The sequence below is a fragment of the Octopus bimaculoides genome, chromosome 15 (genome assembly GCF_001194135.2).
Source record: "Octopus bimaculoides isolate UCB-OBI-ISO-001 chromosome 15, ASM119413v2, whole genome shotgun sequence".
NCBI lineage: Eukaryota > Metazoa > Mollusca > Cephalopoda > Octopoda > Octopodidae > Octopus > Octopus bimaculoides.
Window position 1 is genome coordinate 37109344 of NC_068995.1, and position 16384 is coordinate 37125727.

At 34.9% G+C, this 16384-nt stretch overlaps 1 protein-coding gene across 1 annotated transcript in view; it reads right to left on the minus strand.

Annotated features, from left to right (window-relative positions):
• The window catches only part of LOC106875431 (protocadherin Fat 4), a 483512-nt gene that overhangs the window by 177493 nt on the left and 289635 nt on the right, over positions 1 to 16384 (minus strand). Inside the window, exons 23-24 of the mRNA XM_014923579.2 lie at positions 8170 to 8451; positions 3513 to 3766 (exon numbers count right to left, since the gene is read on the minus strand). Of these exons, the coding sequence (XP_014779065.1) occupies positions 3513 to 3766; positions 8170 to 8451 (536 nt within the window). The remainder of the gene's footprint in view (positions 1 to 3512; positions 3767 to 8169; positions 8452 to 16384) is intronic.

Sequence of the window (16384 nt, forward strand, 5' to 3'; positions counted from 1 at the left end):
ATGTGTGTGTGTGTGTGTGTGTGTGTGTGTTTGTCCCCCCAGGATCGCTCGACAACTGATGCTGATGCGTTTACGTCCCCGTAACGTAGCGGTTCGGCAAAAAAGACCGATAGAATAAGTACTAGGCTTACAAAGAATAGGTCCAGTGGTCGATTTGGTCGACTAAAGGCTATGCTCCAGCATAGCCGCAGTAAAATGACTGAAACAAGTAAAAGAATAAAAAAATAGCATATTCATATAAAAACAAAAATGCCCGTGCGCGCACACACACATATGCACACACACATACATATATATATACACATGTACATATATATTTAACATTTTAAACAAGAATGTTGTTGACAGTGACTTCAAAGCTTTGACGAGCTAAGCTATCGTCGGACTGCTCCCGCCCGACGATGGCCTAGTTCGAAGTCACTATTTAGCATTCTTGTTTAAGAATAATAAATTTGTACTCTACAAAAAGTACAGAGTTAACAATTTGATTGATGTAAAATTGTTTTTATTATAACTGAACATAAAAACAAACATGGCTAGTTGCTGACATATTTTTCAACTCTGTAAGGATTTTATCCTATATATGCTGCTCTATCAGTACTTACGCGTTCGTATGTATGTATGTATGTATGTATGTATGTATGTATGTATGTATGTGTGTGTGTATATCTATCTATCTATCTATCTATCTATCTATCTATCTATCTATCTATCTATAATATATATAAATAAATATATACACTCATATAGTTGTCAAGAAATCTAAGTCACAAAAACAGGCACTCATTTATTTGTTAATAGCGTTGGTATATTATTATTATTATTATTATAAAGAAACGATTCCTACATATTTTTCTATAACTCTTTACTTCTAAAAGGGCGTCATTCGCTAATTTATATTTTTCTGTTACATCTTATAGCTTTTCATCCAACAGTTTCCTATTGACTTCAATAGTAATTATGCCCTGAGCGGATGTCGAACACGTGGTTCGAAGTCTGCTGGAAGACGATGTATGACATTGACATATGATGTGCTGGAAGTCGATGAGAGCGGTTTTATGTAGTAGTCGATGTGTGGGCCGATGTGCGGCGGTTGAGATCGAGCAGTTCGTATTGAAAAATTGACACTGTAGTTGGTGTCAGAAGTGGAATATGTATTGCGACTGTAAATGTCAGTAGTTAATGTGAACCGTGACGGTTTTGAACTGGCTGCGAAAATAGTCAATGTGAAGTTGGCATCAGTGGTTTGTGTGAACAGTGGCGTCTTTGCTGCGAGGAGAACGCTTACAAGTCGGTTCGATGCGAAGGTGAATGTGACTCGGTTAATGTGAACAGCAGCGTCTTTGTAAGGTGGAAAGTTTTGAACTAGTTGCGAAAATAGTCAGTGAACTTGGCAACGTAAAGAATGCAGAGTATGAAGCTGGTACCGGACTAACGTGAATTCAGAAGTAACAGTGTCCAGTTGGAAAAAAAAAAGATAGAAAATAAATCATCTATACATTCCAGATGTAAATGAAATAACTCTCTGAAATATATTCCATTAATATTTGTTCGCCTCTTAATTAAAATTATTCTATGTTGCTTATGCGTAACGGTTTTTGTTTGTTATTTTCAACTCTTCTCACTTCTATAACTACCACTCTTTTCTTTCTAAGCAAGTTGGCTTGCTGAACTCGCCTGTATATCTTCTGAGCTACGGACACAGACTGTTGGAGCCTGTTGGCAGTATCAGGAGGTCGCGCGGCGTAATAATATTTTATATTTTGTATTTACATATTTATCCTTGACATATTTATATATCTAAAAGATTTGTATATTTTCATATACATTATATATATATATATATATATATATATATGTACACGCGTACATTCGTGCCTACATGAGACATGTCGTTATATGCACATATGCATGCAGTATGTGTGTATCTGCGTGTATGCGCATGCGTGCATGTATCAGAATATGCATATGTTGAATGATAAAGTTTTTGTTTATTACATTTATTTTTGTGATGAAAGCCTTTGCAATAGCTCCATCTCCTTTCCTGCTCGTCCCACCTCAGTATCAAATTTATTCATTTATCCTAGTAGCAGTTATCTTCTTTTATTTCCTTAGTTACTCTCTTTGTATTAAAAAAAAAAAAAACCAGTTTCTGTCTTTTCCGTCTATCATTCTTTGTTATTCGAGATTTCAAGCATTGAAAGGAAGATATTAATAGAACAAGCCCATTTGCACAATTCCATTTACATCGGATGCATTAACACTTAGCAGCAAGCAAAGTGCCAGGGAATAAATAGAAAAAGGAAGGAGAAAAAAATGGAGAAAGAGAAACAAACTTTAATAATTTCGGATTTGAATATTTTTGTTTCTTGAACTAAAGAATTTCTAAACTAATAAATTTCATTTTTCGCAATACTATTTATTATAGCTTTTAGATGCTTTTTTTTCTCTATATCTTACACATGCCTCGACTGCGTTCTCACTGACAACTTTTCATTCTATTAGAGAATTTTAATACTGTTAATATGACAATGTCACAGTCTTGTAGGACAGTGGAACATAAAGCAGAAACAGGAAATATGAGCTTAATTATCTGAAGATCTTAAATTAGTTCAAGAACTTTCTGTTGTAAATGCTCTGGAATTTTTAATAGCTGTCAGTAATGAAATCTTCATATTGTAATTAAAAGAGCTGAATAGAAAACACAAGAGGAATAACCTGTAAATACTGTACAACACTAAAATGTCTGATTACCGAAGTAGAGAAATCTTGAAGAACAATATTGATATTTAATAATTAATTGTATGTACGCATAATCCAGACAGTTACTGTCTATTATTATGAATATCTGATCACTATTGTTTTTCTTCGTCAGAGATCATCTCCCTTTAGACGACGTTTGTTAATAACAGGCACGATTCACAAGCGTAAGGGGACTTTGAGACAACGCGATGTTTTCGGCTTAGTTGTGTTTGATTATAGATAATTAGATTCAACGGAAATAGGCAAAAACACGAGATATTTAAATAATACGTGCACAGAACTTTCGAAATTTGACTAGAATGTATATACAGCAACAGTAGCAATACATTTTTATCAGAAATAACTGCAAAATACAAAACTGCAACAGAAATAACACAACATCACTACTACCAATATCACCAAACAAAAACAATAAACATCAACTGCAAAAAGCAAGTATTTCATCCTACTTTTTTTCATGACATCAATTGCTGTTAGCAACACGTTTGCGATGTGAATTTTTTTCTTGTCTTTTAAGTAAAATATCTGACATTAGAAAGTATAGGTCAATATTACTGGTTGACAAGTTGTTACATTCGCCTGAAGTGTTCAGTTATAAATACCTTCTTTAGCAAATTAAAAAAAAGATCTGTAATAAATAAAAGTACGCAGTAAAGCAACTACAAGAACATCAACGACAGTAACAACTACAAGTAACATCGACAGCAAAGAAAAGCAGCACTGACAGCAATAATCCAAAAGGTACTTACAAACTTTACTTGTTGGTTTTGAATTGGCTTAGAATTATCTTCAACGAGAGTTGCAGAATATAACTGTTGAGAGAATTTTGGTGGATTATCATTAACATCGATAATATCAACGCTTACAGTTGACGAAACGGTATTTGAAGGATATCCACTATCTGCCACCAATATCTGAAATGTATAGCTTAAGGTTGTCTCCGCGTCGAGCAATGTTTTAGTAACCACCATTCCCGTATTTTCATCGATAGTAAAGGGTAAATCTGAAAATGTATACATATAAGTTATTAATGAAAAAAAAAATCATGGCTGAGTAGGCATTCTAGATTGTAAGTTTTAGGTTGTTCGATCAGCTTAATCATTTACATATTGAATTGAAATACAAATGGCTGAGTATTCCATAGATTCATGTACTTCAATGTAATCCTAGGGCAAGAAACAGCGTGACACATGATATAACAAGACTGGATATTTGAATTGTATATATATATATATATATATACATGTATATATGTGTGTGTACATATATATATATATATGTATATATATGTGGCTATAAACTCCCATAGCTAGAAATTCTTCCTTGACCAGGTCGACTAGGTGGTACAGCTCATATTCTGTCACTCATTGGGCAGAATATCTTCCAGTTCTTTCAAGAATATATTAAAGCCCTAACTCTGTTTTTGAAAAACAGAAGTATATGCCTTTCTTTTTTGCCATTCTTGGGTAAATTCCTTGGCCTTGGAGGTATTCATCTGTGCCATAACTTTTATTTGCATTTTCTTTCACTCTTTTTATCTCACTAAGCAAGCTAAAGGAGAATTTGATTTTTTGGGGGTGCTCTAGTTATTGTAATCTAAAATAGAATTTTCGATACAATTTTTGCGCTTTTTTAAATTGTTAGTATTTGTGTTTAAATGTGTATCGGTTTAGTTGTAATTTTTGTTGGACGCAGCGGGGGATGTTTCTTTTTTTAAAACTCTTTGTGACTGAAGAAGACTTCCATGCTAATTTCCTTATTACCATCATTCTAGGCTTGAACTTTTCCGCTACTGTAGAGATAACCATATTGAGTCACTTATACAGAAAGTAAAATAGACAATTACAGACAATTTACGTTTCACGTCATGAAATATGTTTACAGAAACATTGATTTATATTCGCCTGGAATAAATGGTTATTCATACTAACTAATGTATATCTTATTAAGCACAGTCTTTCTACCATTTATTACTTGCTGTTAGCTTCACTTTAGCAATGTTTATGTATAGTTATATACATTCTAACATCTTTATTACTTCTTTTGTTCTAATACGTCTAAGAATGGCAGTTGGTTATTAAATTTCTTCTCCAGAGTGAAACACCGAATTTATATGATCATATGTAGATAGGAACTTTGATAACTTTTTGCATAAACTTTCAACATTATCGATATCGATCGCATAGCCATATCTACACTCTTTACATGTTGATATAAGTTGTTTAATATTTACCTTTATGTGAAAACATAAAACACTAATTATCAATATTAACACAGGCGGCGAGCTGGCAGAAACGTTGGCGCGCCGGGAGAAATGCTTAGCGGTATTTCATTTGTCTTTACGTTCTGAGTTCAAATTCCGCCGAGGTCGACTTTGCCTGTCACCCTTTCGGGGCCGATAAATTAAGTACCAGTTGTGTACTGGGGTCGATCTAATCGACTGGCCACCTCCCCCCAAAATATCGGGCCTTGTGCCTAGAAAAGTTAAAAATCACGAGCGCACCGGGCAAAATGTTTAGCGGCATTTCGTCCGTCTTTACTTTCTTAGTTTAAATTCCACCAAGATCGACTTTGCTTTTCATACTTTCGAAGTCGATAAAACAAGTACCAGTTAAGCACTGGAATAAATGTGATCGACTCTTCCCTCTCCCACAAAATTTCAGGCCTTGTACCTATAGTAGAAAGGAATGCTAACACTATCCTAAGGCGGCGTGCTGGCAGAATCATTAGCACGCCAGGAAAAATGTTTAGTGGCATTTCCTCCATCTTTTTGTTCAGATTCTACAAAGGTCGACTTTGCCTTCCATCCTTTCGGGGTCGATAAAATAAGCATCAATTGAGCACCGGGGTTGATGTATTCTACTTGATCCCTCCCTCCAAAATTGCTGGCCTTGTGCCAGAATTTGATCTCAATAGTAACAGTATCCTGTGCTTTATGAAAAAGTGAGATTTGTTGTGTAAATGCAGTTCTCAATAGAATTAAGGGTGAACGTCAAGTTAAATAATGCAAAATCGAAGTTGGGTTCTAAAAGTGTACCTTTGAAATCTACTTTTAATATACAGCAACTGACTAGATATTCTGGTATATTTTAAAATAAGACATTTAAAGAAAATAATTATTTTGATTTTCTTTTCCAAACTCTCAAATATTTTCTTCAAGTACTTCAGTCATGATTTGTTTACTTTCATTTTTTTCATTTTCTTTTGCAAAGAAATTTCTTTTCAATACGTATGGCGAATGAGAATAATTTGAACTACTTGATTATAATTGACATTAAGAAGCTGGAAAAATACAAAGAAAATGTACAATGCTTGACAGTTGTAGCTCTTTAGTGGACACTTATTCAAAAATAAGTTAATATTGCTTCATAATCATCGTTTCTGAACGGATAACAGGCAAAGTCGACCCCGGCGGAATTTGAATTCAGAAGGTACAGACAGACCGAATGCCGCTAAGCATTTTGCCTAGCGTGCTAACGATTCTGCCAGCTTAGCGCCTCATATTGGGTCATCCCATAAGTAATGCGGTTTTTTTCAATTGTATGAACTAAAAGTCGGAGGTGGGTGGGATAAACTACCTGCATTAGCTTGCTATAAAAGCAGATAGTAATTTTACGTTGTATTTATTCTTAGTGCAAGTTTTGAAGAGTGCAGTTCGATTTTAACAGTTATTTATTCAAAGCTATAATGGAGGATATTCAGCATATTTTGCTTAATGAGTTCAATAAGGCAACAAGTAACAAAAGTGCGAGGAATATTAATGCAGTATATGGGGATTGGACAATAAGCGTAAATCAGTGTCAATTGTGGTTCCAGAAATTCCGAGCCGGAAACTACTGCTTAGAAGACGAGCCTCATCCTGGAACCCTGGAAGATCTGTAGAGCTCGACGAGGACATCCTGCAAACCCCGGTGGAAGAAAATCTCATCGTAACAGTTGAGGAACTAGCAGAGAAGCTTGGATTAGGTCATTTTGCGATTCATAGACGCCTGCACGCCATCGGTAAATGACCATCTTTGGTTTCAAGACAAAAAGTGTTCTTCCATCCGGATAATGCTTGGCTCCATATAAAAAGGATGACATTCGAAAGGCTGGAGCAGTTTGAATGGGAAACGATGTCTCACCCACCATATTCGCTAGACATTGCACTATCTGATTATCATTTATTCCGCAGTTTTCAAAATTATTTGGACGGAAAAAAATATGAATTCTGTATTCGAGGTCAGAACAGTACTGGAGGAGTATTTTTCGTCACGGACAAGTGAGTTTTGCAAGAGGGCCAGATAGATGGAAGAGCATTGTTGAAAATGAAGGAGAGTATATTTTAGATTAAAAAATAACTTTGTTTATCTTAATTTTTTTAAAATAAAAGAAGTATAAAATAGCCGTATTAATTATGGGATGACCCAATATATATTTTAACAATGATTGGGAAATATTAACCTCACATTTTGACACGAGGCCAGCAATTTTAGGGAATCGAGTAAGTCGGTGATATCGACTAGTACTTATTTTGTCAACACCGAAAAGGCAAAGTTGACCTCAGCGGAATTTGAACACTGAACATAAGGACGTACGAAATGCTGCTAAGCATTTTGTCTGGGGTGCGAACAGTTCTACCAGTTCGCTCACTAAACAAGTCTAAAATATCACCGATTTATTTTCATTAGGTTTTAGAAGAGGTCCAGTTCCTGCTGAAAGGAAAATGAGATTCTTGTATAGCCACTCTCATCTCAATTCTCATCGACCTGAACCATGATAAGCGTCTTTAACCCATACTCATCGTTTCTTTTTCGCGGCGCTCTGAACTCCTAAGTACATTATCCAACGCGTAATTTCGACCCCACAGCTTAGTAATTTTTTAAGACACTAAGATGAGAGAGATTGGACTGCTATCTCTCGTAGTTCAATTGACCCTGTAGCAGCTTTTTCATATTAATATGCTATAAATAAAAGAAAGGCCTCAGGTCTGAAGCGTTGTTATTCATTGGAGACTATGTTATTTTCACTACTCTCTATAATTATATACTGAGGTAATAATCCTTCTTCGTATTGAAATTAAAGAAAAAAGAGTGTGTTGTATAAAGAAAAACAATGTAAAAAAAAGATGAAAACCAAATGACGTAAACACATCAGCACCGCTTGTCAAGTGGTGGTGGTGGGGGACAAACACAGGCACACAGACATATAATCTTTACAAAAAGAGTTTAAATTAAATTTGACTTTTAACATTAATAAGGATTTCAGAGCACAACAAAAGAGTTAGAAGCCATTAAGTTAGATTAAGGGAAATTGAAGCAACAATGGTTTGAATTCGATGAAGTATGTATGTTTGTAATTGTGATTTAAATGGCGAATATCCTGAGCCACATTTACAAAAATAAATAGAAATGAATATGTTCTTACTGTCAGAGTCGGAGATTGAAAATTTCAGTTTCTCCTTCATACTTGTGTTGGTATTAGGATCAGAAGCATTAATTTTGCCTACAGTGAAACCGGGTGTAACATTTTCTTGTACTTTAAAGTAATGTTTCTTCATGACAGCTGGTGGTTTATTCACTGACGTGTGGATAATAACTTGACCTTTAGAAGAAAGACGGGGTTCCCCTGAATCAATTATCTGTAAATCGAGTGTATATGTTTCCTGTTGGGGCTCACGTGTAATTATATCAACAGTTGTAAGTTCACCTGAAAAAGAGAATGATATATAATTCACAAACACACTAAAGCTGAGATTTTTCTATCGTAATGTACACAGCATGACAACAAATGATAATTATCGAAAAATATGAATAGAAAATTTATGAGGATTGCTTAAAGCAGAATCTTCAGCTGTGTTTATGAACTTGCTTTAAAGCTATAAAACTACCGAACCAATGATAAGGAACTAAAGCTTCCATTTTTACATTTTCTTCCTGATAATTTTCTATACATAGAAAAATATGGAAGGCAAAACACATGGTACTCAAAATAAAATTTTTAAAAAAATCATCAAAAGAATCATTTAACGAACACACTTTGAAGATAGTCTTCACAACTTTATGTTTAGACTAACCAAGATTAGGTGCAGAATGAATAACGAGATCCTATTTTGCGTCATGTGTAAAATTCTTGTGAATTATAAAAAATAGAAAGCAAAAGGTAAACAGAAATTAGCTTTTCAAATTATCACGCCCGTTATCACAAATGTGAATACATGTGCAGGAATTGTCGGTGTATTTCTATATTTCATTCAAAATAATTATTAATTGACGGTGCAGAAGAAATTATGCTTTGATTTGATGTTGTTTACTAATGTTGCTCATATATATACGAAATCTAGAAAAAATTGACACCACTTTCTCTATTTCACGCACGATAGATATGTAAGTAGGCACACACACACACACACACACACACACACACACACACACACACACACACACACACACAATATTTTATTATGTTGTATATGTATATCTATTTATATACACACACATGCGTAATTGCATATATATATATAAAATTGAGAATGTGTATATATATGTATATATTTATATCTTTGTATATATATTTCTGGAACCACAGTTGAGACCGGCATGCGCTTATTGTCCGATCCCCATATTCTGCATTAATATTCCTCGCACTTTCCGATGCGTTGTTACTTTTATTGAACTCGCAAAACATGCCAAATGTGCTCCTGTGTCACTTCCAATATAGCTTTGAAAAAATAACTGTACTCTTCAGAACTTGCACTATGAATGAGGAGAAGGTAAAATTACTACCTGTTTGTATAGCAAGTTGATGCAGGTAGTTTATTCCGTCCCCCTGCGACTTTTTGTTCATGCAATTGAAAAAGCCGCATAACTTATATATATAGATACACACTCACACATACAGACATACAAATCTGTCAGTCTGTTTGTCTGTCTGTCTCTCTCTCATATACAAGGTGCATTTCAGAAGTTTTGAAGCTATTTCAGGTGTCACATCAATTTCAACGAAGTACAAAACTCTAATCGCCTTCAAAGTAGAATCTTTTGACTCCAGTACACTTTCTGTAGCTCTCTAGCTACTTCGTGAAGACCCCCACATAAGTCCTCCAACGTGAAAATGTCCCGGATTCTCGCAATAACTTCCTTCACCTTCTCCTTCAGCTAGGGGAACAACCAAAAGTCACAGGGATTAAGGTCTGGACTGTAGGGAGGATGAGGGAAAGTTTTATGAAGTAGTGGGTTATCAGGACTGAATTATAGACTTGTGCATTCTTCTGTGGCAGGTGCTTTGGCCTTTTGTTAAGAAATATTTTCCTGAACACCCTCAGAAACTTCATAAAGTACTCTTTGTTGACTGTTTGACTAGAGGAGCCTAGTGGATGAAGATGCTATCCTTTCTGCTCCAAATGGGGACCATCATGAACTTGTAGGTGAACCTGCTTTGCCTGGTCTCTTGTACCAAAGGAAAAAAGATGCTCGACTCGTGCAAGTTAATCCATGAGCAAACTGGTATATAAGGTTCTATGGCGTGTTCACCCAGTTTAACACAAAACTTTATTGCATACAGAACTTCCAAATTGTCTTCACGTCGCAACAGCATTCTGCAAACTAGTCAGCTTTGAGAAGAAGTGTTTTGAAGGGTGTATTCAAAGTGTTGGTACACCCGTTTTCTTCAATCTGGAATAACAAAGGTTGGCAGGTCAGCTTATTTAGATGTATAGAAATGATGTGCTAAAATTATAATAATCTAGGATAGTTATAACTGCCTCTTCTAAAAAAGTCTCAAAACTTCTGCAATACACAACTCTCTCTGTCTCTTTCTCTCTCTCGCGCGCATCTATGTGTGTGTGTGTGTGTGTGTGTGTGTGTGTATCATAGAAATATGAACATCTACACATGCAAATACATTTACATGTATGTATGAATTTGTAAGCACTGTATACCTGTGTATATACTTGCATGTACGTGTGTGTTTGTGTGTGTAGTTATATATATATATATATATATATGTATATATGCATACATATATATGCATTTACACACACACGCATGAACTCACACGCACACACACACACACACACACTCACGTAATATCTATTCAAAGAAACACTAAAGAAGGAAATGAATATAATTGAAATATATATTGGAAGGGCTTGTGGAATATTAATATAACTCTATTTTTTAACATTAAGTTGACCTGAAGACTTACTCTAATAGAAAAATAATTCTGTTTGGAACTTATACATGTACATAAGCAATAGCTAAAAATGCAAATTTCTAAAAGTATAAAAAACATGTTCTATAGAAATGACAAATCTGAGTTTGATAATTATACAAGAAAAAAACTTATAAATCTAAATTTTTGAAAATGTATTTTATTTGCCCTAAAATTAGAAGCAACACACAAATATGCAAAATTTAGGTTAGTTAAAATATGTGACATATTTCAAATGTTAAAAGTCAAATTCACTGCAGTTACTGTAGACAAAATATCTCTCTTATGGTAAAAAGAAATTTTCTCCACGGTAACTGCAATGAATTTGCCTTTTAACTGTTGAAATCTGTCACAAACATATTTTAACAAAACTAAATTTTGCTTATACCTAAGCACTGCTTGGCGCTAACATTTCGTTACATATATTTTATATTTGTATATATAATTAAGGCTGGGAGCTGACAGAATCGTTAGCACATCGGAAAAAATGCTTGATGGCGTTTCGTACATCTTTACTCTCAAATACCAGCGAGGTCAACTTTGCCGGTAAACTTTGCCTTTAATCTCTTCGAGGTCGATAAAATAAAGTACCAGTTGTGTATTAGGGTTGGTGATATCGGCTAATTCCCTTCCCCCAAATATCAGTAGTACACTGGATATTCTATGTATATAATGAAAGCAAAATTTTATGACCTAATTTTGGAATTCCTTTGAGGCTACTGGACTTGAATGAAGGCGCATGTCCTAGTGATTAGAGCGGAACATTCACAACTGTAAGATAGCGGTTTCGATTTCCGGATCGGGTGATGCGTTGGGTTATTAAGCAAAAAACTTAGCATATCTATGATTATATTATGTAATGCGTGATTTTAAGTCAATGTGGTGCTATTTAGGGTGATTTGGCTATTATTTCTAGCAGGTTGAGAGGAGGACTTTCTCTTTGGCTCGTCATGATGTAATCATGTTGCTCTAGTCCTCTTAATTCTAAAAGAGTAAAACCACTGACTGATTGGCGCCGGTTCAGGTAAAATGCAGTTATGCCGATCACTTATGTGTTACAGAAACCGGGTAACCGGCCCTATGAGCATTAGGACTCGATACAGTATTTACTGAATCTGGTATAATATCGCTCAATTTACTCCATATTCGTTTTGTAAGAATTAAATAATTTAGATACATAAATATGTGGAAAAAGGAGTTTTCTACTATTTTTAATTTAAAAAAATATGTACTTTGTTTCAGCAATGTTACTTGCAGTTAATACATTTACGTTAACAGAGAAGAATGCATCATTCTGCAATTAAGCCTCGGAGTATTTGTGACAGTTTTCTCAGGTGATACTAAACATGAAACTACTTCGATTACGTCGTGACGAGCCAAGGAGAAAGTCCTACTTTCAACCTGCTAGAAATAGTAGCCAAATTACCTTAAATAGCACCACATTGACTTAAAATCACGCATTACATAATATAATTATAGATATACTAAGTTTAGATATAAATATACCACTAGGGTGGAACGCTATAATATCTATATGTTGCATTAAGTATTTCTTTAAAAAGTGGCAGAAACATTGAGCACCGGAGAGGATGCCTTGCGGTATTCATTCTGGAAATCTGAGTTTAAATACAGTTGAGGTCAATTTTACCATTTATCCTTACAGGGTCAATAAATATAAGCTGCGATCCAATACTAGGATCAATTCTTCCTTCCCCTTTCCACTCTAGATTGCAATAGAGTTCTCAAATTATATATTTTTCCTTTTAAATATTGATATCTGTAAACTGTAATTTTTAAATCTCTGCTCTCATAAAAATGTAAGAACAAGGAATTGCTGTCACTCCTTCATCAGGAAGGACAACTGAGTTATTATATTTTAGACAGGCTAAAAGCTTTTGGAATTTTTTCCGCTAGGAAAGATGAAATTTCGTCCTGGCCACTTCCACTTTTAAGTGGAAAGGAAGCAAAATGCAGCCATTTTCTTTCTGGTTGGATAGTACCAGAAATGAGAACGAATATTGGTTTCAGATCTTGGTACAAGGCCAGCAATTTCGGAGGGGGTGGGTAAGTTGATGTTATCGACCACAGTGCTCAACTAGTGCTTATTTTATCGACTCCGAAAAGATGAAAGGCAAAGTCGACGCCGGCAGAATTTAAATTCAGAACGTAAAGACGTATGAAATGCTGCTAAGCATCTTGTACGGCGTTCAAACAATTCTGCCAGCTCACTGTCTCAATGAGAACTGATATTTGTTTGTTTTATAGGTAGATTTAACGGGGAGAAGAGAAGAAATTGAAAAATGCTTTTAGCTAGAAATCAAAACCAAGTTAATGAACCTGTATTAGAGAATTTACCTATAATATATAGCATTCATACTAAAAGAATTGCTATAACAGAATATAGACAAGAATTTGCACATTTATTCATAATGTTTCGTCGTGTCTGAACGCGAATATGCTAATCGCTATTATGTCTCGTCATAGAACAACTTTTCCTCGGAGACGAATGTCTGTTTAGAGCACATCCAATTCATTAGTGTATGGGGACTCTGGTACAAACAGTGCCTTGATACCATTGTCTCTCGTCAGCCAAATGATTTATGAATAAAATGAGTGTTTATAACTTTCCAGATACATGTTCGAATCTGCCGGAACATATTAGGAATAAATATGCAATCAGTGTTTTAATTGTCATTGCTCATTGTGCATATAGCAATTTATGATAGAATAGTCGTTCTCTAGTGGAATACAAATATCTGCATTTTCAAAATACATTTAATAAACACCCGCGCAAGAAATGAAATCCCTTCAAAATCAGAGTTGATTAATATGAATAATACTTTATTGGCCATACAGTTTTTACTGCTCTTAAAATATAATGAAGTTTCAAGCAGCATTTCGTGTTTTCATACAAATTCAAATAAAATTTTAACAAAAAATGCTAATTTGGTGACTATTTATGGATATGGCACGTTTAAAAGCCTCATATTCATGCTCGTTTCGTAATTGCAAGAAAAACAATCACAAAATACTTGTAATTAGATTCCATATTTAGCTTACTTTGCATTAGTAAACATATCTCAGTAGCGAATTCTAAATTATACAGATCAACTTTTGTGTCATAACTTGAATTGATCAATAATAATTTTAGCTTGTTTGTTTATTTCAATATTGATCTGAAATGGTGATGAATAGAAAACGTTAGGCCAATAACGGTTGCCTTAGTTTCCGAATAAAAAATAAATTGAAAGGTATTAAAATGTGTAATATACACATGCATATGATACAGTGGGTTGGGTTAAGGGTAGATTAGCAGAATGGTTAGAGGATCGCGGTAATTGTTCTACCTCTTGTTGTTCTGAGTTCAAATCCAGCCGCGGAAAGTTTACGTTTGGTGCAAGAATAGTGGACGAATCTTCTCCAAATATCTCGAATTTGATACGCAGGGCTGTTCGAGAGATATAATGGACTCACAGTGCTTTATTCAAGAAAGTGAGGTTGAATTAGGTGCTAGAAACTCTACTCATCTTGCAAAGAAAGCACAGAACATGGTGGACGATGTGGGGTTAGGGTTAGGGGGGATACATTATTTTATAACAGCCAGTTCATGTTACAGTACGTTTTCGTGCTAAAGAACCTTCTACGTGTGGAAAGGTAATTTAACAGTCACCAGACATAGTTGAATGGAAGAGCTTGAGCTCTTTTGCACTGGCGGTCTGAAAGCACTACATTCAATTTACATCTCACAGTGATGTGAAAAATACCAGGAACGAAACTCACGGATAGAAAAATGCTGTCTAAAAAATAAAACTGGCCGTTAAGTCCTTAGACTAAACCGTTTAATTATTGGTCTACATGTCAGCATTCAAGTTGCACTTGTCCACTAAATTTTGGAAGAGGAGAGAAATAGATTTGAAGGAAAGGGATTGGAGGAGGAGTGTTTCTAAAACAGGCGTGGGCGCGTATATGTATGAGTGTGTATAAGCGCTAGGTGATGTTACTTATGGGAAAAAATAGAGCAAAATGTCAACTGTCATTGCTAAGTTGGTTAAAATATATTTTCGATCATGAGGACAAAGGACAAAACTTCCTCCTTAGATTAAGTAAGGGCCCTGGTTAAAGTGAATTCTTCAGAATAACTATCTTCTCCATTAAACAATGGCTGTATCTTCCACTACTGTTGAAGAAAAGTCCGCACTTTTCCAGTAATCTTCAGTTGATATTATATGGTGCAATATTTTCTATCAATAGTCAAATGTTCTTCGCCAATGTTGTAAGTTGTGATGTTATGTCTCCTGAAATTTAAGAGGATTTTGTTAAATCTGCACATTGAAGTACTTTTCTTTGAACCCATATATCTCTGTACTTGCACTGCACACAAGGGAAACTTCAGTACTACTTCTTCCGCACATACATGACATCTGTGTGGCTTTGACCGTTGAGCAGGCATGTAACGTTATCTCTACACAAGCAGCATATGTATCTGACGACTTTTAAATTACTCTTCTACACTTGGAACATTTTTAATACAAAATCTGAATTGGTTGTAATGAAGCAATTTATAATATTGTATAAATTTGAACCCACTCTGTTACCTGATATACGAGTACCTGTTTTTTTATGTATGAAAAGTTATTGGACAATTATATATATATATCCAAGACACCAGGTAATGATGTTAAACCACGGGACGAGTTAAGTTTACGATAATTTATGCCAAGGTGCGGTTTGAATTCAGTGTACAGAGAGGAGAACAAAATCCGCAGATCATTGTTTGTGACGCTCCACCACCTCTGGCAGTTTCCATACATACTTATCTGTCTGTCTGTCTCTGTCTCTGTCTCTCTCTCTATATATATATACATACATACATGTATGCATACATGCATACATACATAATGATGATTGCTTCATCTTGACAGATGATAGCCATCCAATCAGCACAAACACCATGCCCAATCACACAGTATAATCCCTCCGTTGCTGAGCCCTCAGACTAGTTAAGACTAGCTGCTGACTGACAGGGTTTAAAACACATGTGACAGATATTATTCAAATTTCTTATACATCTTTGCCTTTTGGAATCTGATTCCGAAAGAATGTTTTTGTGAAGTAGCATACGTCTTTCAAGTCCACATCATACATACATACATACATACATACATACACACACAGAGTATACAATAATGTATCATAAATCCATTATACCTATACTTACCAGTAGGTTTCACGCTGGATATTAGATAAACTGACGATTTCTACTTACTATAAAGTACTCTTGTCAGAGATGTTAGGTATGGAAAAATGGTGACTACTTTCGACTTTAATTTACATACTGACTGCTGACAAATATACGATTGCTTATTTTTCTGGTCTACTGATTCTTAGATGACACTCTCTACCTCTGTTGTCTCTCTCTGCATATATATAT